The following is a 24802-nucleotide window of genomic DNA, read 5'->3' on the forward strand; positions in this document are numbered from 1 at the left end:
GGGAGGAGACTGATATAGTGATCTGGGCAAGTATCTGGAGGGTTCAGCAGTGTGTCAAAGGTAAGGTACTGTTGGGATTGACTTCAGCGTGAGTCAGCCCTCCCTCGGTTCCTGTTTTCGTCCTCTCCCTTTCTCACTAAGTCCACACACAATACAATAAACGAGTGCTGTAACAAACACTACTGGGGATATGAATCACTAGCATGGTTCTTAGAGTGTTAACTTAGAATAATAAATGCAGTATGATAAACAATATGATGTTCACACCCAACCTTGCCTCCTACAATAATCTGGGTATTAGTTATTAATCTTTCTTATTCCAGATATGAAGGCGCAAGCACTTTCCTTTCTCATTTATTTCTGTCGAAACAAAAAGTCTATTCATATCTTTCATATCGATGCATCACTGTCATGATCTCATCAAAGAAACATGAGGTGGTAGCATTAACTTGGCGCACTAAATCCAGCCCTGCTCCTCCTCGCTACACTAAAATGTCATATTTCATGGCTGTCCGTTATTTGCCTTTTTACCTTGCCGTAATGGATGATTCTCTTTCAGTGCACCTCCAGGTAAATATATGGAAAGTGGCCAAACAGACAAAGCTCTCCAGGCTTTGGGTCTGTTTATTCAACGTCCTCTAAATAAGATATTATCCTTTGGGTGGTAGGTTTTTGTTTTGATGGCTAAATCCATTTTTCAACCTGTCCCTAAAACAATCATGTTTATATGACAATTAAGTGTATAGCCAAATATGTTTGAAGAAATGTTAGTGCTGCATGGATTATTTAGTGATATAAAGTCTTTCCAGTCCAATTGTGCAACAAAATGTATGTTTAAGTTCTTTGAATATGTTCTGAAGTTCTCAAAGCAGTATTAATGTTTATTTGTTGTTGTAAAAACACCATTGACATATTATCACTGTATAAAGTTGTTAATGCGAATGCACAATCTTAACAAACAAAGTATCCAGCAGACATTAAGCAACATTAGCATTCCTTTGGGTTCATGTTTCTGGCAATCCAAAGTGTTTAGGTCCAGGAAATCAATCTCTGGACTGTTAAGTGTGTGGCTTTCTTAAAGATTCAGCTTCAATAAAGGCACTATCAATGCTGTTTATAGTGAGAACACTTTAATTGGATTATTTTGGTCCAATTGTAGAATCACTGTGAAAAAATGCTGCAAAAATAGGAAAGGATCCCCTTTAAAACCAGAAAGTCATTTCGACTCTGAACATGTGAAACAAGCAGTTTCTCGAGGTTAGCCACCTTGCATTGGGCCGGACATTTACATTTACTGCCTGCACTCTATATTTAGAGGGGTGTAAAACTCATTTCCTTGTTTTCCAGAACAGGGTGGCAGTAGGGTTGGTTAGACCTCACCTGAGCGAGGCCTTGTAACTGAAGGCTGTTTTCACTCTAAACCAGACGCTTCCTCCCCACCCTCTCGCTGCCAGGCCTGGTTCAATAAACATGGGCTTTCTTCACTTTCGTTACTCCCTTCTGCAGCTTGACAGGTGGTCCTTGAAAGCTGGTACCTGGGAATGCAGCCGTATGCAAAGATTGTGCTGGGAAATACAGTATGATACGCTGCACAGATTTCAAGAGTGAATAGCTGCTTTCTAGCAACAAAAGAGTCAATCTGGTCATAGTTCACGGTGATCAGGGTGTACAGCTGTGACATGTTTCGTGCCACACTGGTGGTCCCATCCCTTTGTCCTGAGTTTTAAATACTGAAAAACGTTGTGTCTGTGCTCCTTCAGGCAAACTGCTACTACCACGGTGAGGTGGAGGGACATGTCAACTCGGACGTCAGTCTCAGTACCTGTACTGGTATAAAGTAAGTCTGTCAGACATTTATTCATTTTGTCACGGAAGAAACAATGGTCTAGTGCCTTTGTGATAAACTACAGAAGTAGCCAGACAGCCCATATACTTGCCATTGTTGCATTAGTTCTTTCGGTACAAAAATACATTATTAACGCCATCTCTGGTACTTATTTTCCATATATCTCCAAATTAAGTCTCCAAATTGTTGTTTACAACCTCTCACAACAATTATTTTCATCAGCACGATGACATCAAAACCATTAAAATTGTCACCAAAGCTATGAAAATCCAATCCAGGGTCGTAATAAACCGAAATTATCCCTTTAGTCTGACTCAAGGCCAAGTCATAAGTCTCAAGTGTACAACTCTGAGAAATGGCGTGTCAGCAGAACCCAGTAAATAATTCCTTTTGCTACATTAATACATTGAAATGTCAGTCTTTATATACTGTTGAAAAGCAGTAAAGTTGACATATTGTAAGGCTTTAGACAAGATGTCAAACGGGAGTAATGATTGCAGTAATATCATTGGACACACCATCAGGAATGTTATCAGAAACCAGCCACACTTCTACACCCTCCGCGGATGATTCGCCGGATTGTAAAGCCCTCGCTGTTGCCCTTTGTTTTTAATATTTATTTCAGTTTTTCTATAACCTGTAAGCACAATAATATATGCACATAACATGACAGAGCTACACAGTGCCCGGCTCACAGAGACAAATTGTTTTTGGTTTAAAGTTGACAATGCTGAGGCTTCTTTTTTGGGAGGGGGTTAGTGTGAGTTCATTGGATTGTGAATATTGAAGGTCCGTGAGAATCTCAGAGTTTATCCAGATTCTCTGCATGAGGATGTCACTTTAAATTAGAAAGGCCACGGTTAAACCATGAGAAAATGTAAGGAGGAGAAAACAATGGGATTTTAAGATATACAACTCTATATATAATACTGCAGTCATCACATTGATGTAGCATCTGTAGTTTGTTACACAAATTGCCATTGTTACTTTTATTTCAGCTAGATTTGCTTAACAATATTATTTGCTGCACATCTGATATGTTTTAGCACAATACCCGTGTTTGAATTCTGAAAACATGAACAGAATTGTCTCACCTTTCCTTTCTCTGCAGGGGTTTCATAACTCTTGAAGGCAAATCCTATGTACTGGAACCATCTGCTGATCACTCCGATGGGACTCACTGGATCTACACAGCTGAACACCTCAATTTCGCTCCTGGCACCTGTGGCCATGATTTCAACATAACCTACCCCATTGAACATTTAGACAGCAGTCCGTTCAGGGCTTTCAGCACAAGGGTAAGGATCATTAAACTGTCTGCCTTTTATCACCGGTAAACTGACGGTTTCAAAGAAAGTTTCTGTCCTCAAGATTTCTTACTTATTTTTTCGGCATTTTGTGCTTTCATAACTACTTCATAGCTCATGGTAAGCAAAGCACCAACGTTTACTACCGAGAAGACATTTTCTTCAAGCACTCTCAGATACAACGAAGGGAAAATGTATTTTTAAGGCCTGTAAATTGTAAAGCCTCTTCAACAGGTCAAACTGGTCCACTAAAGATAATGCTCTGAAAAAACGTTTCTATACCCTAAAGAAAGCCTTTTTATTCTGATCGTGTTAGCATTTTCCTCAAAGACTCATTGTTGTTGTTTTTTTGTCACCACAATGCTAAGTCACCTCACAGGAACTTTTAATCTGCAACCTGGAAGTGATTTTGTGAAGAGTTTGCATACCCTTCCATTCTGATGAAATAATATTTACTTCCTGTGGATTGTCTATGTAGTGAAACAGGTGTAATCCATTTATTCTCATTATTTCAATCGTGAGGTGAGAGTGTTGAAAAATGTAATATTTGCCAATTACAACTTTTCTAGTCTCCGGTATATTTAACAACTAATTAAGCCCTGTATGCTCTTTCATTCAGCTTTCCGTTGTGTTTTCCATTCAAATGTTTAATTTGTAGTCTCAATCCCACTGTGCTATGAAAAGGCTGTGATGCAGAAAATCTTGTATTAACCAGCTACGGTGAAGAAAGTTATTTTCTTATTATCCACGCCAGGAGGGAAGAGTATAATGCGTCTGTGACGTGTGTGTGTCTGTGTGTGTGTGTGTGTGTGTGTGTGTGTGTGTGTGTGTGTGTGTGTGTGTGTGTGTGTGTGTGTGTGTGTGTGTGTGTGTGTGTGGTGTGTGTGTGTGTGTGTGTGTGTGTGTGTGTGTGTGTGTGTGTGTGTGTGTGTGTGTGTGTGTGTGTGTGTGTGTGTGTGTGTGTGTGTGTGTGTGTGTGTGTGTGTGTGTGTGTGTGTGTGTGTGTGTGTGTGTGTGTGTGTGTATTTGTCTGTCTGTCAAAAGCCAATCTCGCATATTGCTGGACCCATCAGTCTTATATTTGTTTTATACATTGATGATTGTATGCTCAATTTGATATTGCCTACCAACATTGACTCCTCACTGTTTCTTTACCAGACATAGGGGATTTAAATTATCAACTAATGTTTTGTTAGGCAAAGACATATTGGCTAAGTTAAAAACAAGACAATTGAGAGGGATTCAACTCCCCTTTGTTTGGGAGGAACACACCTGGCGAAAACTTGTTCTGTACTGAGTGCACTCTTATAGTTGGAGCATGTACTTCAATTCCAACTGCGCACAATATAAAATATTGCTCACCTTAACCCTCTTTGAGAGATCATTTGCAATGTAGATATTGGTAAGTGGTCTGTTATATATTTTAGAAGCTACTACTTGTTGAATTATTCACCCATTCTTTCCATCTGATCTAGCAATGTCCATTAGTGACGCGCAGTATACTGAGAGCCCAGGATGATAAACGCCTGTGGAGAGTGCATCGGCTGCTAAGTGACACCATTTGCTCTGAAAAGCGAGATCAGGCTTGTACATCATGGCTTCAGCAGGACCCGTCCATCCAGAATCAAACAGATTGCTTTTTAGAAAACCCCACCAGACCCACTCAGCTCCTTACTATCCCACTGAGCGGAGAGATAAATCATAAGAGCCATGGTCATAGAGACTCTTTATCTTCAGAGGGAACAGGCCTTTAAAGATGGCAAGCGTTGATAAGTGGAAAACACAGACTCCAGTGATCTCTATCTGACTGCTGAAGGATGGCAGGAGTGGATGAACATGGCTGATGTATTAGGTCAACACAGGAGACACACAGATAGGTGGGGTAAAAGATGAAACAGATGTTTCTCCGAGGAGGAAAAGCACACATTCCATAATTGTGATGCAGCATGAGGGACTTTCCATTTTTCTTCAATCTGATTTTTATTGTAGCAATTGTTTAGTCATTTCATTAAGTTTATATTGAGATTGAGTATTGTTTCAGAAAGCACGCCAAACACATGGCTTTACTGGCTGAAACATAACATTGTTAGGTTTTATTTATTCATGAAGTAATAGGGATGTTCTGATGTTTTACTGTAGTTGTTGATTCCTGTTGATGATTATAGAACTGGCTTCAATGAGCAGCATTTGAATTTTTTGTTAAGAAAGCTGCAAAGATTTAGCACAAGTAAAGAAAACGGCACAATGCAGAGGGTTTTAAAGACAGAGACAGAAGGGGAAAAGGCGACTCAAGTAGGATCATATTGCTAATTTCCACCAGTGTGAAAAAGATAATTTGATTATAACTCATAAGGGTTTACTCATCATACTTTAATATGTTTTATCAATTTCCATTAGTTTGAAATATCATGTTCCTACCCCTCCTAACCCAGCAAAACGCCAGAGTTAGCAGGGAAAACATCTCTAAGTGAAGACAGATGCTGCTTTTAAGGGAGGTGGACACACAGTAATCCCACAGGTGATTTAAAAAAGTGAAAACATATAAAACACACAAGGAATTCTTTTGAAAAATTGTCACTTCTTCTTACCCGAGGAGCAAAAGGCCTTGTTAGAAGCATAGAGAAAGTACACAAAACAGTATGAATATAAAGTGTGCTTTGCTGTACTTGGTGGCATACAAGGAAACTTATCAAAGCAGCAAGGTGTACTGCTGCTGCTTTGATAAGCTGCGCTGTGCCCTGCTTGAGTGTTTAAAGATAAAGAGGCGAGCTGGCAGAGTGCCCCTGGATGATGAGAGTCAGATGGGGTAGAGAAGGGAAGAGAGAGATATGATGGCTAGCTGACAGGATGTGCACGTCAACAGCATGAGTACCTGCAAATCTCTATTGGCGTCAACAGCGCCTAAACAGAACATGTATTAACATTTTGACTAAGGGTTAAATACAGATATAGGGCTGCAAGTCACCAATATTTGTATTATCCATTAACTCCCCATTGTTTTCAAGATTCATCAGCAAATTAACTGGTGTATAATATGTCAGAAAAATATAGTTTAAAGTCCAAACCTCTAATGTATTTATTTTAACATCATAGACTCAGCTATTAGTGGACTAATCGTTGCAGCCTAAACGTTCCCAGGGATAAGACTCCAATCAGAAAGCTGCATTATACCGTTGTTATCTTCATCCACACCTGAGCTAGCTCCATTTGCTTAATGAAGACAATGTTCAATGTGCTTGAAAGCTTTCATGCTGGTAAGCTGGCCTTTGTTCTTAAATTCTCTTCATCATACAAATGGTAAAAGAATACCAGCCTCTTTCTTCACCTTAATTCTGTGATATTGAGTTAGCAGTGGAGGGGAAACAGGGACTGAGGGAAGAAGAGGGGAGAACATTTTGTCCATTTATGTAGAAGTGAAGCTGTTAAATAATTGAATTAGTAGTCGATTTTATTTATACATCTACTGAATTGAGTCCAGAAACCAGTTTTTCATTTTCAATTGTTACTTTTATCGAGAGACAAAGGATAAAACGTCATGTGAAATAAGTCATGTTTACTTCTGACTAATCTGTTAAAGAACAGTTGTGCTCTTCAGTGAGTTGATTGAACACAGTGTCCATGTGTGTGTCCTCTCCAGTGGCCTCCTGGAGATTTCACCATAGGGTGCAATTGGATCACACTAGCCCACCCTGGCTTATCTATGAAGGAGGCAGATAAGAGCGGAGAGGATCCAGGCTGCCAGGCCAGCACGGATAAAGAGGCTCAGGTTGAAAGTAGGCCATAGTGTGATAGCAGAACACTCAGCCAGCAGGATTGTGTGTGTGTGTGTGTGTGTGTGTGTGTGTGTGTGTGTGTGTGTGTGTGTGTGTGTGTGTGTGTGTGTGTGTGTGTGTGTGTGTGTGTGTGTGTGTGTGTGTGTGTGTGTGTGTGTGTGTGTGTGTGTGTGTGTGTGTGTGTGTGTGTGTGTGTGTGTGTGTGTGTGTGTGTGTGTGTGTGTGTGTGTGTGTGTGTGTGTGTGTGAACTGAAACAAAACATGAGAGCAACGTCTGCCCCATGGACAGGAGTTGTATTTGCCTTGGTTTGAAAGAGCCTCAAAACAATCTCCATGTTCTCCCTTTTCTTTTTGTCCTTAACTTCTTTTATGAAAATATGTGTTTCTTACCTTTTTTCAGTCCTCCTATTTTCAGTCATGCTAGACGTTTAGCTTGGTCTGTTCGTCTGTGTTCAGACATTAATTGTTCGAAGGACGAATTCCCCTCTGTGATACACATCTTCTACTTTTCTCTTTTGCCCTAATAATGAGTGTAAGATTTGGTTATAATTCACTGCACCTGATTCCTGCTTCTTTGTTCAAAGTTTGGACTGTGATCCTTGACCACACCAAAAGAGATAAATATACACTAACAAATGTTATTTGAAAATATTTTTTTTATTATTTAATTGTGTGTAAAATAATATTTGAATTTGAAGGGTTAAATGCCGTCTCTGCGAGTTCTGTGAAGACGGGAGAGCTTGTTGGTCCCTCTCTACATTCACAGAGGGCCAGCGATAGTAACTCAACGAGAGAGTAAAGTTGAGCAATGTTCAACTTTTGACGCCTCGGCAGAAGCGTCAGCCAATCGAATCATATGCCAGTACAAGCTCTAGCCAATCAAACCGCTGCTTGTGTGTCAGGGGCGGGAGATTAATGTGATTGGTTGTTGGTCGAGTTTCAGACATGTCCGCCGGCAAGCGTTAACGCACGCCGCTGTGTGGACGGGCCGTCAGGAGCAGCAGGTTCAGCTTTCAGAACAAAGTAACAAAAAACTAAAATGGCATTCATTTTTTTAAATATGTCGTGTAGTAATATATTTATTTATTTTCCTCCAGCACCAACTCAAGAGAGTACCAGAATGTGTATTTTATGTTAGTATTTCAAAAACATCACGTGTGGGAGAATCCCCCCAGACCCCCCTGCAGGGGTTGGGTTTTCAGCATGTCAACTCTTTCACCTGTGGGGAAATTGCAGGATTGGCTCCAGGTTACCCTTTTTATTTACTACAAGACAAATGTGCCTTTTTATTTCATACAGTTCAATTTGGATTGAGACAGGGAAATAATCTAAACCTCACGCGTGGTGTTTCACTGTCAAGGGTTAGCCCTACCATAGATTACCCAACAAAAATACTCTCTCGCAACTGCCGACCCGTATTGCGCAAGCGCAGATCTAAGATCCAGTAGAAATGATAAAAAAGTAAAAGTCTGCTGATTATTGTTCTACTAGGCCAAAATAGAGTGTGTTAATTAATATGTTTGGCAGTTTGGAGTAAGTCTGTAGATTTGTTTGTGTGTGTGTGTGTTTCATGTATAGGCCTCTCACGATAATTAATGTTTGATACATTTTCCCGGAAATTATTGCGATAAACGATAATATTGTCGGCACCGTTGTATGACCATTTTAGACCCCTGACATAATGATAATATATAATAATAATTCAAGTACATCATTTCAAACTGCTAGTCACATCCTCATGTAAATGGAAATGTATCGAGTACATTTTTATTTATTTATATAAGTCAATTAATTGCTTATCAGGTATTTGTATATATTGTATATATATCCTATAAGGTCCCGCTGCTGACACGATAGCAGTCATTTCGTGCGCATATGTGTAATTAAACCCATGATATCAAAATATCACTCTAGCCAGGTACCCAAAGTTGGCAACCCTGCTTTTATTATTATTATTATTATTATTTTCGAATCATAAATCTAAACGATAGATTTATGATCGATATATTTATGATTAGCATAAGTTCGTTCATGATGGCTCACTTCAGTGATAGTGATGACATCGTTGCGAAATTATTAACCGAGTCATTTTCAAGATTGAGTTACAATGATAAACCGGAGTGGCAAAGGATCAGCTGCATGACCCGCAAGTGCTTCATCCAAAAGGACAGGAGGATGGACTTTGTGTTTCAGTGATTTATCATCAAAGGTAGCCTAAGTCATTTTCAATGTGGGCCGCCGTGCCGACTTAATTCATTTGTAATTGTTACTTGGCTGTGGGTGTCCTGTCATGATAGGTGTTTATATAAATGGTGTTGTTCTTTGTGGTAGAGCAGGGGTCTCAAACTCAAGGCCCGGGGGCCAAATCCGGCCCGCGACTTCATTTTATGTGGCCCGCAAGAGCTTGCAAATAATATAATACGTTTATAATATAATATGCCCATAAACTACATGTCCCACAATGCATCTCGTTTTGTGACAAGCGCACTGAAGAGACTTGCAATTATTTGCTCTGGACTTCTGCTTTCAGACCTGGTTAATTACTAAGTTATTATCCTATCTGATAATAATCCAATTCAGAGTCAATAATGTAATATAATACATTATTTTATATATATATATTATATATTATAGTTACAACCGGCCCTTTGAGTGCAACCTTTATGCGAATGTGGCCCGCAATGAAATTGAGTTTGACACCCCTGTGGTAGAGGGTCGCTGTCATTGATGCGTTTTGCACCCCGGGCCTCTGTTTTGATATTCCGCTGTGACGTAATATCTCTTCTTTTTTTCGAGGGAAGGGGGGTCAGAGGGCCTAGGTGTAAAAGTCACGACTCGCCACTGAGTGTGAATGTGCCTTCTTATATTTGGATATCATTGTCATTAGTCCATACTCCACTGTTGTAGTTAGTTGATGGAGTCATTGTGGAGTTGTAATATAAATCAATACTTAGCATGTCACATGCTCTTTTAATTTCAGAAAGAAAAGCCAGGGGGGTTATACTGTTATGCTGTCTAAAAACAGTGATTTATTTGTGTTGTCAGAGTAACCTGTGACCTTATTGGGGCCCACGTGGGTTTGCTATCCTGGCTCCAAAATGGTGGAATGAGCTCCCCATTGACATCAGGACAGCAGATAGCTTACACACCTTCTGGCGCAGACTGACAACTCATCTCTTTCGACTCCACTTCGAGCGATAGAACTATTAACAAAGCACTTATATACTAACAAAGGGCTGGCTTATCTAAAGCCAGTTGAGTAGCAATTGAAATGTTTTTGCTCTATGAAACCTGATGTACTTATATGATTCTGTTTTCTTCAACTTTGTATTTTGTTGGTCGAACGCACTTATTGTAAGTCGCTTTGGATAAAAGTGTCAGCTAAATGCAATGTTATTGGGTCACTGTGAGGTGTGTCAGATTGCTTTGTGATTCTTGTGTCTGCTGCCTTAAGTGTAGAGTGGAAAGTGTGTATTGAGTGGCCACCTACTAAATCTAAGCCGCCCTTTCCAGAGAGCTGCGGTTAAGTGTGTCCTCCTAATGTCCTTCTTCTTCTTTCTCTGTTCTCTCTCTTCCTCTTTATCTCACTTCATCTCTTGGTTTATCACTTTGTCATTACCACATTTATTGCTCATTCTTACCTATTCTCCTTTCACTCACCCATGCAGCATAAACGCCACGTCCAGACTACGACCAAGTATGTGGAGTTGATCATTGTTGCTGACAACAGAGAGGTAAGCAGAGGTCAAAACCTCCTGAACTATTCACCGTCTCCAGCCATATCCTCAGCTAAAAAGCTCAGAGGTCACCTACTTAGCTGACCCTCATTCCCCTCGAGACGTAGATAAGATGACTCTAACCTTTACATTGTTTCGCCTTTAGTGTGTCAATTTACTCATATGCTTGCCTGTCCTACTCCCTTATACATAATTTGACCACATGACTCCTAAATGAACCATTCAATTATTATCTAAAATCTCAGCCTTAAGATCAAGGGCAAAGAGAAGAAAGTGTAGGTCAATGTCACAAGCTTCAGAGCCACAGAAAGGGAATGAATGCTGGATAAAAGACAAGGTGGTTGAGGTTATCTCTTAATCCGAAGCTCCACTCAGGACCTCTTTGATGATAGCAATTGCAGTGGAATCAACACGACACTGTGAAGACATTTCCAAAGCTAGTGCAGTGTTTATATACGATGCAGTATTGATATACTCCCCAAATAATGTATTTGATGGAAATAAACATTCAAGAGGGCGGATCACCTCTCTTTCTCCTTGCTTTACTCTGTCTGTTTGTGTTGTTCAGTTTCAGAAGCAAGGCAAGGACATGGAGAAGGTCAAGCAGCGGCTGGCTGAGATCGCCAATTACGTGGACAAGGTAACAATCAAATCAACAGAGGGGATGTGGTGTAAGCGTCTGATTTATTAGAGGTCACATCAAGCCTGTTGAGAATTAACCGACCTGCGAGCAGAGGCTGATTGGATTATGAATGGACGATCAATTCCATAACTCGGCTGAGAACTGTTGTGAAGAGGCCGCTGTAATAATACGTTCCGTGGGTGGAGGTTTAATAAACCAGAAGAGAAACATGATTCATTCATATGGAAAGTCATATGTAGATTAATGGTTAAGGATTTGTTCAGAGCCTCTCATAATTTTTAAGCAACTTCTGTATAGCATTTTTGTTTAAATAAGTAATGTACAGTGAAGAGAAGAACATACATGTTATGAGAGGCAGATCATCAGCCCTTAACCTGAACATACGTTTCTCTCTCCCTCTCTACCTCCCCCCTCTCTCCTCAACATTCAGTTCTACAGGGCTCTGAATATCCGCGTGGCCCTGGTGGGCCTGGAAGTATGGAGTGATGTAGACAAATGCCCCATAACCCAGGACCCCTTCACCACCTTGCATGAGTTCCTAGACTGGAGGAAGGTCAAGCTGCTCCCTCAGAAGCCTCATGACAACGCCCAGCTGATCAGGTAGATCTGCAGTTGTAGCGTACAACTTGATAGTTGCGTTCTAAAAGTCACTATTTGAAATAGATTATATTATTTCCAAATGATTGAGAGCAAATAATGCAATTGTTTTGGATCGGTCTTTGGGTTTCATTAACTTGAAGCGAAATTGACTGTGATGTTTTGTAATATTAACTTGTGTTGTGGCTGTTATTTTGAGCTACCCTCAAAGGTGCCCTGCAGTGTGGATGGAACATAGACACCACACAGTTTTGTTGAAAGGAAAACAAATCTGATTTCCTACATCATAAAACAATTGCCAAAATATTTCTAAACCAGTCCTATCCAATCTAGGCTTCATAAGATGCTTACAAAATAAAAAATAAAATGTTTTCTATTGTTAAAATGACATTGTGTAGTTGTTATTATCAGGTAAATATGTAGATACAAATATAGACAAAACTTTTCATTTTATTTAGTTTGGATATTTGGGGTGCAGGCCTAGTCAGTAGCCAATGAAACGATTCCAAAACATGCTAGTCATGAAAAAACCCACTACTACTCAACATTTGCATAACAGCCCTTGAACATTGCTCTATAGTTCACAGCATTAGAAGTCAAAGACCCTCCAGAGGGCATTTATCTTGACAGTTGAAGTATCAAAGATCTGATGACGTCATTGTCTTCCCCTTAGTGGGGTCTATTTCCAGGGCACCACCATTGGTATGGCACCCATCATGAGTATGTGCACAGCAGAGCAGTCGGGGGGGATCGTCATGGTACGTACACCTATGCTCTACTGAATGTACTAACTAATATCCCATCCTGAAGCAAAAGGAGTACAAAATACATATTTGGTGTGTTTCTGACTTCCAGAAAGTAGACTAGACGTATTTTATCATTTCCCTCCCCCTGCCCTCTACTCTTTGCCTGGTTCTCCCCCTCCCTGATATAATACTCTCATATTTCTCCCGTGAGCCTCTTGTGTAAGGGTTGAGCTAAGGATTCCAGAGTTGATATTAACTTGTATTAACAGGGCACACACATCATTGTGACTTATTTCCCCAGGAAGGCTAAGTTAGTATGCATAGCACCCTCCACTTAGCGCTGATAAATCAAAGCACATATCCATTACACGAGTGGAAACCATTGCTTCTTAATGAGGTGCAACAAATTAGTGAATTTAAGGGTACTGCATATCCCCGAATGAAAACGTAGGTGCATGTTGTAAATGATCACCCATTAAAGAACTGTAACCCTATGTGCCCATGTCATGTTGTATTAGTGCAAGTCATGCTATTATTTTATACTCCATGTCCCTGAGTGGCTGTTTGTCTGGCTGGCTGGTGGTTAGCTTCACAGCAAGTCCCCAGATGGTTCTTCACTCTTGTCCTTGCAGATGGTAAAGTGGGGACTTATAGCTCTACATACCACATATATCAGATCAGGGACATAAAGAATTAGTCTCCAACCGCAGACTCTTCCGTGGGCAAACTACAACCCTGTTGTCTCGCTAACTTACAAAGTACTTTTGAACTCATTAGCCAACATCCCCTATGGGTCTCCTTGTTATTTTTCTAAGCAGTTAAATCTTAAACATCCATTCTGGAACCATCTGGAATATCCATTTACCAGCCTCAAATGTTACATTCATTTCTGAGGTGTGGTGAAACAGAACGCAGACAGTGGCATGTAGTGCCCTCTTGAGCACCCAAGCCTCATCAGTCAGCAAAGGTGTTTTGGAAACTGAACTAGAGGGTTTTCTTTTCATGGATTTTTGGCTGCGCAGTTGAAACCCGGTGAGTGCTGACAGCTGATTACCGTTACTGTCAAAAGCCCCCAGCAGAGCATTTCATCAGACTGTACAGCTCTACTGAATAATGCACAGTGACTGAAGACTCCAGGTGCTCTGATGCACAGTGCTGCATGCATGAGGAGCTGATAGCGGAAGGCGCTACATTATTTATCCGGCCTCTTCATGTGTTCATGTTTTACACACCTTTCAGGAACTCTCGGCACCTCCACCAACACAGCTTTCACAGTGACAACTTCATCTTCCCAGTGCATCCTCTGGCACTGTGTGTTTTTTCAATTCTCTGTTATCTTTGCTGGCTGTGGGATTTTTAAGCTGTCCTCAAGCAGAGTTTTTCTTTTAACTTTTTGCCAGTTTTGTGTGGATGAAGCTGCACATCTGGCTTGGTCAAAGTTTGCAGAGCAAGCTGAAGGTGACAGCCCGCAGTCCGCCGTTGTATTCCTCATTTCAGTACCACAACGTTGAGCAGAGAAAATGCTCTGATAAGCACAGATCCAACAGCGTTGTTTTTTTAATCTAGGCACTTTGCAATTACACTCACTTGTTTTGAGACATGTTTTTCCAGTAGGTCCTGAGGGGTAACAGTCATTTGGCTACCATTACATTTTTGTTATTTGTTACTTTCCTCATAGAATGTAATCGGAGAGGTCTGTTTTTAATAAGTTATTGTTTGCTACAGAGCAGTTACTGATCACATTTCATTAAACGACGTTGCTTCTATCATGTCCAGTCTATACATATACTTGATAAATCTGACTCATAAATTGAAGAGATTACAATTATTAAGAAGCAATGTCTTGTTAAGTTTCTGCATGATTGATATTTTTCTTTTGTAGGACCATTCAGACAACCCCCTGGGCGCTGCAGTCACTCTGGCCCACGAGCTTGGACACAACTTTGGAATGAACCATGACACCCCGGAGAGGGGGTGTGGCTGCAGGGTGACCGTGGACCGTGGAGGATGCATCATGACTCCCTCCACCGGGTGAGTCACAGCTTCCACCTTAACAATTAAGAGTCAATCGATCTTTAGGATTGCTGACTTCTTACTCTCTTCTGCAATATCCTAGATTGCGGGAGTATTATTTCAGCTAGTTGACCTTCATCAGCCTAAGGACATATGCTATCAGTCACTGCTTCAGTGCACTCCAGTGGGGCCGCTTTTGGTTAGGCTTTAAAAATGACGTCTTACTCCAAAACCATCTGAAATGCATCAATCGTAATGTCAAACCATCATTAAGTTTGCATTAATCCAGTCACTTATTGAGACGAGTGTGGCTCAAAAGAGTCCAGATTGTGATCATATGTAAACATTATTCCACATGCTCTCTATTTGCAATTTATTGTCTATCGAGCGGTAAGCAAATAATGCTGTTGAACTGCTGTACCATTTTGGTTTATAGCAAATTCAACAGCTGTGCTAATGCCCTAAGGCAATATGACTCATGCTGATGGGAAGCCAATGGTTCAGTCGCAGTGCATGGCCAAAGCAATACAATTTAACTTACTCTGACACAATTTAGCTAAACTAGGCATCTGCTGTCTAATACCACCCTTCCACTGCATGAACGAGCACATTTCTTAATTTGCAAAAGTTGTGGATAGTACTTGCTATTTTTTAGTGCCACCTCCTTCATGGGACTTCATGCACAAGCGTGCGATTTGTAAATAGGAAAGCCATGGTCATTTGGGATTTTAATTGTTTCATTCACTCACAACACTCCACAAAACCACGATGGCACCTCACAAAACTATGATGTAAAGACTCTCTTGTTTTTATACTGTTGTGTATTAGAAGCTTCGAATGAAGAACCAAGCTAATCTTGTCCAAACTGAACGTGTTTGAAACGGGAAAATGCACTCAACATACTCGTATTCATTTCCATATCATAATAGGAAGGAGTAAGAGCAGGACACATACTTGCACTTCAAAATAAAAGCATTTCCTGTGAAACATTTTACCCTTAACTTTTGTCAAGAAGCAAATAAACAAATGTTTTTACTGCCTTAAATAAAATAAGTGAGAACAGATACCAACAGGGATTTAAGTTCAGCAGAGCCATACCATGTAGTAAAAAAATAGCATATATTTGTTAATTATGGATGATTATAACTTACATCTTGTCAGACCGAGCAGTGGGATAGGGATTTGTTAGGCGTTAACATTGGGTATCAATTCAAGCCGAAAGGTCTTGTGGTCTGTGGGAAACACAGATTGGTGTTTATGTTGGAAACATCCCTTTGTATTTGGTTTGGTTTGAAAAACAGGGTAACACTATTCTTGAATATAGACTCATAAAGCAACACAGCACTAAAATGTAGAATCATTATTAGCTCAAATGATGAGGGTATCCTTGGTTAAGGATTTTATCCTAAAATTGGCAACAACATGAACTAGTAAAAAAAGCTAGAAATACTGGCCCTCTCCTTTTCCTCTTTATTCACAGCAAGTTAGAAAGTGATTCTATTCTTTGAAATACATTCATCTTTAATGGTGGATAATCTCTCTGCAGCTCCAAATAAATAGTTAAAGACTGTCTATTGTACATGTTGTATGTAGGGAAAGCCTACACATTTCCCTTAAAATATCTCATTCTGAAGTCATACGTATATGGCGAAATTCTCTAAATGTGAAAGAATGTAATTTCTACCAAACATAGACTGGTAAGAAATATGCATGAATATTTAGTTTTTTGTTCTGCTCTCCACAGAGAGAATGCTTTTTATTCCATCCGTCAAAAGAAAGAAATGATCTAGCCATTGATTTTAAAATAATCCCCTGAACATCTCCTTATCCGTCCACATTGCTGCTCTGTGATTTAATCCAGGATTAAGGAAGCAATACATTTAAATAAGGATGTTAAAGAACTCTATTGCCACATTCTGCTTCCTCAGTTAATTCCAGGTCAGGACTATACACTCTCTGCCGGAGGCGGCACTACATCTCCCATGAGTCCAATTCAATCCCCTCCTAGTTCAATGATTTAAAACCTAATGTGGCCACACACACGCACGTACGCACGCGCACACACACACACACACACACACACACACACACACACACACACACACACACACACACACACACACACACACACACACACACACACACACACACACACACACACACACACACACACACACACACACACACACACAGGCTCTGCTGCAGTCACCTGAATGTTGTTCATCACCCATCAGCTACAGTTATGTGTTCATAGCATGTTTTCCTTGGCAGGCAACCAGCTCTTTCAAAGCGCAATGTGATTATACAAAATGCCTACAAGGCCAAGAGTTGGATGAGTTGGTACAAAAGGCGCGTCGATAACCAGCCCCTGCATTCAATAATTACTGGCATAACTCGCCTACACTTACTCAGCAAGGAGTACCTTGAGTTTTTTTGTTTTGATTGAACTTTCATTTTAATCAACTAGAGCACAAGAGTGTCTTCATCAGTGCATTGTTAAGAAAGACACCCATCAAGCTTTGCTTGCCTTGCTGCTGGAGATAATAGGATCCAGTTCATGGTGGTGGGGGGGCAGTGAAACTGTAACTGTCCCAGAGCCAGCTGCACATCTGCACAGAGCACTGCTTGTTTCCTGCTCACATTGGTCACGGACAATTGTCGCTTCCTCCATTCCCCCCCCCCCCCCCCCCCAGCATTAGTGATAAATGAGAACAGGCTGGAGTCTTATCCTTTGAGTACATAACTTAGAGGAACACACATCAACTGATCTGCTACAGGGTAATCCATTGAAAGAAGGACATACATAAGTGCACAGTACTCAGAAAGGTCCTTCTCTCTTAAATACTAAAATAGGAACTCCACAGGGCTCTATGTTTGGTCCACTATTGGTTCATCTTTAGCTTTCAATTACAAGGTGTGGTTATTGGAGTGCCTTTAATACCGGTTGGTTACAGCACATGCCACGTTATTGCCAAGTCCTTAGTGCCCCCCCTCTTTCTAGCCTATGGCTCTAAAAATGCCAAATAATGGCAAAACTGACAAAACCAAAGTGTCACTATTTACACTTATTGTCAGGAAACAACATTCGTGCCTGTTTTATGGTATTTATTGAAGATGGACATGTGAGCAGTCAGAAGGGAGCCTATCTAAAAACAATAACACTTATATATTCATTTTCTTCTTTTCAGTGTACAAATTGCATTCTGATTTAAATTTAAAATATTTTTTTTGTAAAAGCACTTATCCGTGTTATGGAGCTGCATTGCAAGATGTTGATGGACAGATAGATACCAAGATGCATTATTAAGACAGGGTTCACACACTCATGGGTTGAAGACCGTAGTAAGATTTTGAATGCTGGGCATGAACACCATCAGACAGAGATTGATATATTTCCCTTATTATAAAATAATCAAGAATCAAAATCACAGAAACTGAACCAAGGTCCAAGGCATGTCTTGGAAATGTGACCCGTGCCCCTCTCAAGAACAGGAACTCTCTTCTATGATTGTTTAATTGTGTCCATAGGGAAATCAATGTGAAAAGGCTCTTCAGTATCTACAACATAGGCCAGACTCCTAGGCACCAAAGGCCACAGCAGATCATATCACCTAATGTCATCGGCAAAGCTCAAGCTCTTCATGCTCAAAGGAGGCTGTAAAATTAATAATAAATGTGTAGTCAAGGAACTATGGTTTTGAATTACTTAAGCAACTATTAAGTATTTGTCATGCTTACAGTTGTCACAGTCAGGTTTGAATTAACGTTCGCTCACATTTGTGCTGGAAGATCAAGGTCCACCAAAGCAAAATAAAACCGTTATACGGTAGCAGTACAAAAACATAGTCACGATCAGTGTTTTTAACAATGTTCTCAAGGAAAAAAATATTTTGGCAGATGTGTCACTGAAAAGGCCGGCAGATCTTATTCATAGCCTGATCAATATGTCATGGACAGGTGTGATAAACTGGCTGTGCAGGATGTGGTGGATGAGTTTCCCAGCATTCTCTATCATCTGAACCACAGTCAAATGTGCACCCTGCCCACTAGTGTTGCACGGTGTACCGATACTTGAAAGGTACCGCGATACCCTGCCGTTAAAAACGGTACGATTCCTCCGTTTCATTAGTATCGGTACTTTAAGAATGACGGGGAAAAGCACTCCCGTGAAAAAGCGCCGTTTTAATAAGAGCCGTGTGTGTTCAGCGCTCTGCTTCCACTCCCTGCACTGCAGCCGTGCCTGCAGTCCCGCTCCTCTCAAGCACGTTCTAAGTCCCTCCCCTCTCTCGTGCACGCGGCCACGCGCTAGCTGCCAGAGCATGTGAGAAAACTAGAAGCATGTCTGCAAGTGGGAGTGCAACTGCCGCTGCGCCTCGGCTTGTTGACAAAAAAGACGGCAGAAGTCTGTGAACGGGCCGCTCAGGTGTTCAGAGCAGAGCTTCCTGTCGGAGCGGCAGAGCGTGATGTGCACTGAAAAGTTTTTCTGTCGCAATATTATCGTTGAGCAAACTTAACTAGCAAACTAGCATCACTATCTGCTAACGTTAGCTTTAGCCTTCGTTTTCTATAAGTTTTTTTCATAGGCTATAAACGGAGGTGGTATACGTATATATCTTGTACTTGAGTAAAAGTAGAAGTACCCGGGTCTTGTACTTGAGTTAAAGTAGAAGTACCAGAATGTAGGAACAATCCTGCAATCAAAATGTTCCTCAAATAAAAGTACAAAAGTATTATCATCAAAATATAGTTAAAGTAGCGACAGTAAAAGTAGAAGTACTCAGGTCTTGTACTAGAAGCACCAGAGTGTAGAATACTCTGTTACAGTAAAAGTACTGCATTCAAAATATTCCTCAAGTAAAAGTAGTCATTGTGCAGATTGGTCCATTTCAGAATAATATATATGATGTGTTTTATAATGATTGATCATGAAAGTGTTCTCAAAGCTGGTGAAGGTGCAGCTAGTTTGAATCTTGTGGATTTACTCCAGGTGGAATTAAAGTCTGATTTAACACTTGATTATATTTCACATCATTCATCCACATCTGTGAAGTAACTAAAGGGATTAATACATGTAGTGGAGTAAAAGTACACCATGTACCTCTGAACTGTAGTGGATTAGAAGAACAAAGTAGCAAAAGAAACATTGAAATACTTAAATAAAGTACAAGTATCTCAAAATTGTACCCAAGTAGTACTTGAGTTTATGAACTTAGTTACTTTACACCAGATGCTATAAAGATAGAAAGACTAAGCCTTGCACAGAGGCATGAAAATACATTTTCAAAATGCTCAACAGTGCTGCCAGAATGATAAACTCACTGCTACACAATTAAAATAAATGCTTTTATATATATTTATATTAGATGTGACTCTTTGGCGTTTCTGTTCTTAGTAACACTGCTGCTTCAGTTGTTCTGACTGCTAACATCATCTGTTATTCCTAATTTTAAAGACGATATTCCGTGTTTCCCTTTTTTTAAGAAAAGTATCGAAAAAGAATCGGAATCGCAATTCTTGACTTGGTATCGGTATCGAAACCAAAATGTTGGTATCGTGACAACACTACTGCCCACCTACATTTGGGGTTAAAATGCTCTGTATATTAATTTGCAACTTTGCCTCATGATTATTGTAATTGGTAATAAAATAGGTCTGAATATATGTTCATATTGAGCACTAAAATCCTATATAAACAAGACTTTCAACATTTAAAAAAAAAAGTGTTATTTTTTTGCCTACAGTGATGAGAAAAATAACACTTTAACTAACTCCCATTACATTTGATTTAGAAGAGCAACCCTTTCATCTTACATTTCTGCTTCATTTCAGCTTTGATTTGATTTTGATTTTTTTATCCTGAAGCTCTAAAAGCATTTGGATAAGATCAATCAATCTCCTCCTAGAGCACCACTGTGTTCTTTTTAACCAAATATCTCTCAGAGGGGCGTGGGGAGTGGCTCCTAATTTTCATCTAAAGTAACAGACACAGAATCAGCACTTTTGAAACAGGGCTGAAACAGAGGGGATTATGGGATGCTACAATGATCTGTTTGATATATGGAGTCAAACACTTCATAGACATGTTCTGTATATCTGACACCTTTAATATATTGATGAAAAACAGTATGGCACACTTGCTTTACAGGATCTCTGTTGAAAAAGTCTTTAATTCATTATTTTAGTTTTTAAATGACATTGATTGTAAATTGCAAGAGTCAATTTAATCAATTTGTTGTGCCTTTATATACGGATTTGTGTCGCTGTACTGTCTTACTTTACTTCTCTACCCTGTCATTTGTTCATCTGTCCCCTTGTCGAAGCTGCTGAATTGTTAGATGTTTGAAAGCCTTTGGCACTGTAGTATTATTACAGTGTGTGGTAGATCAAGGGGGGCCTGTAATATATCTGGGAATGATTCCTTATCAGCAGACCTCCCACAGGTCTGTTAAAGCCTTATCTGGCAACTGACCGTTGCTAAGATCCTGTGATTGCATGGTACACTCCATCAACCATCAACTGCAGTGCCGCTGAAGCCTAGCAACCAACTGTCAAAAACTGAAGTTAGGTTAGAGAAGAGAAGAGAAGAAAAACACAAAGAACAATTTACCCAATAATGGAATTGGCGGTCTATAACAATGCAACAGTGTGGGACAGAACAAAGAGCACACAAAGAGAATAGACGGAGGTGAACAAGACTCGTCCTTACTGAAGCCCAAACCACATTTGAACCAACCGGAAGGTCACACTGGGTATTTTCTCTTGCGGTGGTGGCGTAGACTCCTATGGGACGAGTTGTTGTCTAAAGGGTCTTTAGTCTGCTATGAGCTCCAGATGTGCCCACCGTGATTTGCCCTGGCACTGCTTTTCCTCCCCTGGGGGCACGCAGCTGCTAAATGCCATCCACTGTAATTCATTGGTGCCTCTTCCTTTCCTCAGCCATTATTCCTCCACCCACCCCCACACCGTTGCAGGATAGACCAATTATTTCTGTATTGCATCTCATAAAGAACAGCTGGATCCTGAGCTCATGCATCTCAGAGTTGTGAGCTGTGAGTGTTTATCATGGCTTGCATTGGCTGGTAAATGAAGAACAGGGCTGAGTTCATGGAAATTGAATGAATTTAGCAAAACGGGGTGTGCAACCAGAGCAGGCAATTTTGGTTCGGGCTTAGGGGGCAAGGAAGAAATCAACAACAGCGGTTGCTAAGGAAGTGGTCTGCCAGCCTTGACAGCTGTTCATCATAGCAAGGTCCCCTGAGAGGCTCAACGGGGAGGGAAGAAAAAATAAGGGTGTTATAATGGCTGTTATTACAGCTTTCCTTATTGGTATTTCCTTTTGCCATTACATGTCATTACAGATCTACTCTGATATTTTGCTTTAGTCCAGAGTGTAAAGAGATCTGTTTCAAGGTACCCCATTTTCACCTAACACAACCTCTGAATAGTATTGATGTTAGAGAGCAGGCGGTTGTGTGTTTGGGGAGGGGGTCAGCAGCAGGAGTTGATGTAAGCCTCCACACATGACGGAAATCAAAGGCAAGCCGAGAATGAGGTCATGTCAAAACATTCACAGAGTGTCATGACATATTCAGAGCTGTATTAGCATGTGAAACCCAATCACAGAAACAAAGTTTGAAAGTCTTGTCGACATTGAGTCGCATAGAAAGGCCTCCTTCTCTAAACTGAAAATCTAAGGAGATAAAGTAGTTATTTTACTGCTTCTGCGTCAACACAGCCATCGGCCTCACTTCAAGGCTCAGCCTTGAAGCTGGAAACAAATTGGCAACTACAGCACATTTAACCACATGTAGAAGAACCTCATCGAGCTGCATTTTTTTGGGCTGCCAAGGACTGTTATATGACGCCTTGATGCCACAGCAGCTCAGCCTGTGCATGAATTGTTCTTATGCACACCTGCTCTTCAAATGAGCTTATTGAAAGATGTCGAGGCATTTACAGTTGTGCTACAACCAGACATGTTTGCTGTCCTTTCATCACTGTGATTTTCTAGACACCAAGAAAACCTTGCAAGCTCAATAGAGCATTTCCCCTGCTACATACATTAAATACATTATGCACTCAATACATGGTAATGTGTTGGATTTACTCTGGCACTTTCCTTGCTGCTCTTAATTATATACAACTCTGAAATGGACACATTTTATAGTCAAAATCATTCAAATTAATGCTTACATATATTCTCGAACAAACATGTGGTTTTACTGAGTCTGCATATTTTGACTCATATATATTGCATGTGGTGCGCATGTAAAAAGAAACATTTTCGCAGCTAGATCCCCCCCATAGTGTGTCATACATGCACTCATCCGTGTGCCAGACGAGCACATATATTACTCACAGATTGACTCATTCTGGCCATATTGGGCTTTTATGGTGTAGACGGAGGTATTAAAACCTAATATAGTGCTTTTTTTTAATAAAGATAGTGTCTGCCCATATCATGCTCACTTGACACACACACTCTTATCCAAGGCACTATATTATCGGAGATATAAATCCACAGGAGGTTTGTAACAAAGCTTTTGGCAGAGCCCTGGACTGTGTGCTTTTCCCCCTCTCTGTCCGCTCCAAAAACAATATTAAAAACACCCCATCCCTGTTTCTCCCAAATGTAGGTGTTTCAAGTCTAGAAGGAAACACATTTTGGTTTGATTTTTATGTTCCCCTGTCTTGTAAAATATGCCTTATCAGATCTCCCTCTCTCCATGGAGGCAGACGTCACCGAGCCCCTGTGCTGTTTGCATGCTAATGGGGCTCTGGAGAGGTTGCTGAGCTCTTGTGGTTAATTGATTTTGTGATTAGCAGCAATTAGCACTGATTACATCAGACTGAAGAGGACCCTGGTGGGTGATTTCAATCTTCTTCCTCCACTCTGTCTTTGTTCATATCACTCACAAAGAATTGTTCTTTTCCTTACAGGTATCCGTTCCCCACAGTGTTCAGCAGCTGCAGCAAGAAGGACCTGGCAGCCAGTTTTGAAAAAGGCATCGGGATGTGTCTGTTCAACATGCCTGAGGTCAAGGTGCTCTACGGCGGGCAGAAATGTGGCAACGGCTACGTGGAGGAGGGAGAGGAGTGCGACTGTGGAGAACTCGAGGTGAGCATGCTACTGTATATAGACCTCCGACAATTAGTCAGCATTCTGGTTTTACGCCCCTTCTTTCAAAATTGAAATCTCTGTATTAACTGCTACCCATAAATCCTTGTTACTATGTTACCCACATTTGAGAAATTAAATAAGAAGAAGCGCTAGCAGGGGTTTCTTTAGCGTAACTGACAAAAGCATGGCACAAACCAAATATTTCCAATAGTAAAACAAAATTGTTCACCGTGGTTTCAAAGCTTACAGCGCATAGCTCTCGTAATTCAAACACAGTCTTCAGAGCTCAGAGATATGAGTGTGAATATATTAATTCCCTGCACTGAAGATGTGTTCGGGAGGATGGTTGTCTGATGGCGATACAATTCACTGAGAGGAAACATCGCTGACAGCTCACCCTGTCAGCCGGTGAATAATTTAAATGAATCTGCATTGGCATGCACATACATAATGGTGGCGCACATTGCTAACTGCTCTGACTGTGGGATGATAAAACAGTTAATCACGGAGCAGCTGACAATCAGCAGAGGCAGGCTCACAATAACAGTATTATGAAATATGAAGGAGACATCAATTATGACTTGGAAAGATATTTGAATGATATAATAGCCTGAGTGCGAGGACGCCTTGTCTCATACCATTTGTTTACACCTTTTCGGAGTCTTATTGTCTTTCTGTTCAGGCTTCAGCTGGGGGGTTTTGAAAGTGGACTTGTCCTGCAAAACAAAGAACTGACATAAGCCCCTCAGAACTGAGCCAGCAGCGATAATAAAGCTCTCCACAGAGTTGAGCAGCATCCTGCCAACCCAGGCCAGATCAGAGCGCTCAGACAGCATTTCTCTCCTCCATTAAAAAGCCTCATTAAAAGCCTTGGTCCTTTTCATCACAATCACAGGCAACTTCTTTTCAGCATGACTCCTACGCCTCCTTTAGCCCCTGGGACCATGGGAAAGGCCCTTAATAGTTTTCAGGCTGAAAGAAGTTCTAGGAAGGCCCATCATGTCAGCTGTGTTCCCTGC

At 40.7% G+C, this 24802-nt stretch overlaps 1 protein-coding gene across 1 annotated transcript in view; it reads left to right on the plus strand.

The window, feature by feature from the left end:
• LOC117464785 (disintegrin and metalloproteinase domain-containing protein 12-like) overlaps positions 1-24802 on the plus strand; it is an 85891-nt gene that overhangs the window by 47370 nt on the left and 13719 nt on the right. Inside the window, exons 5-12 of the mRNA XM_034107459.1 lie at positions 1761-1837; positions 2958-3144; positions 10595-10660; positions 11232-11303; positions 11737-11906; positions 12577-12661; positions 14532-14680; positions 23603-23780. Of these exons, the coding sequence (XP_033963350.1) occupies positions 1761-1837; positions 2958-3144; positions 10595-10660; positions 11232-11303; positions 11737-11906; positions 12577-12661; positions 14532-14680; positions 23603-23780 (984 nt within the window). The remainder of the gene's footprint in view (positions 1-1760; positions 1838-2957; positions 3145-10594; positions 10661-11231; positions 11304-11736; positions 11907-12576; positions 12662-14531; positions 14681-23602; positions 23781-24802) is intronic.

This window comes from Pseudochaenichthys georgianus, chromosome 19 (genome assembly GCF_902827115.2).
Source record: "Pseudochaenichthys georgianus chromosome 19, fPseGeo1.2, whole genome shotgun sequence".
NCBI classification, from domain to species: domain Eukaryota; kingdom Metazoa; phylum Chordata; class Actinopteri; order Perciformes; family Channichthyidae; genus Pseudochaenichthys; species Pseudochaenichthys georgianus.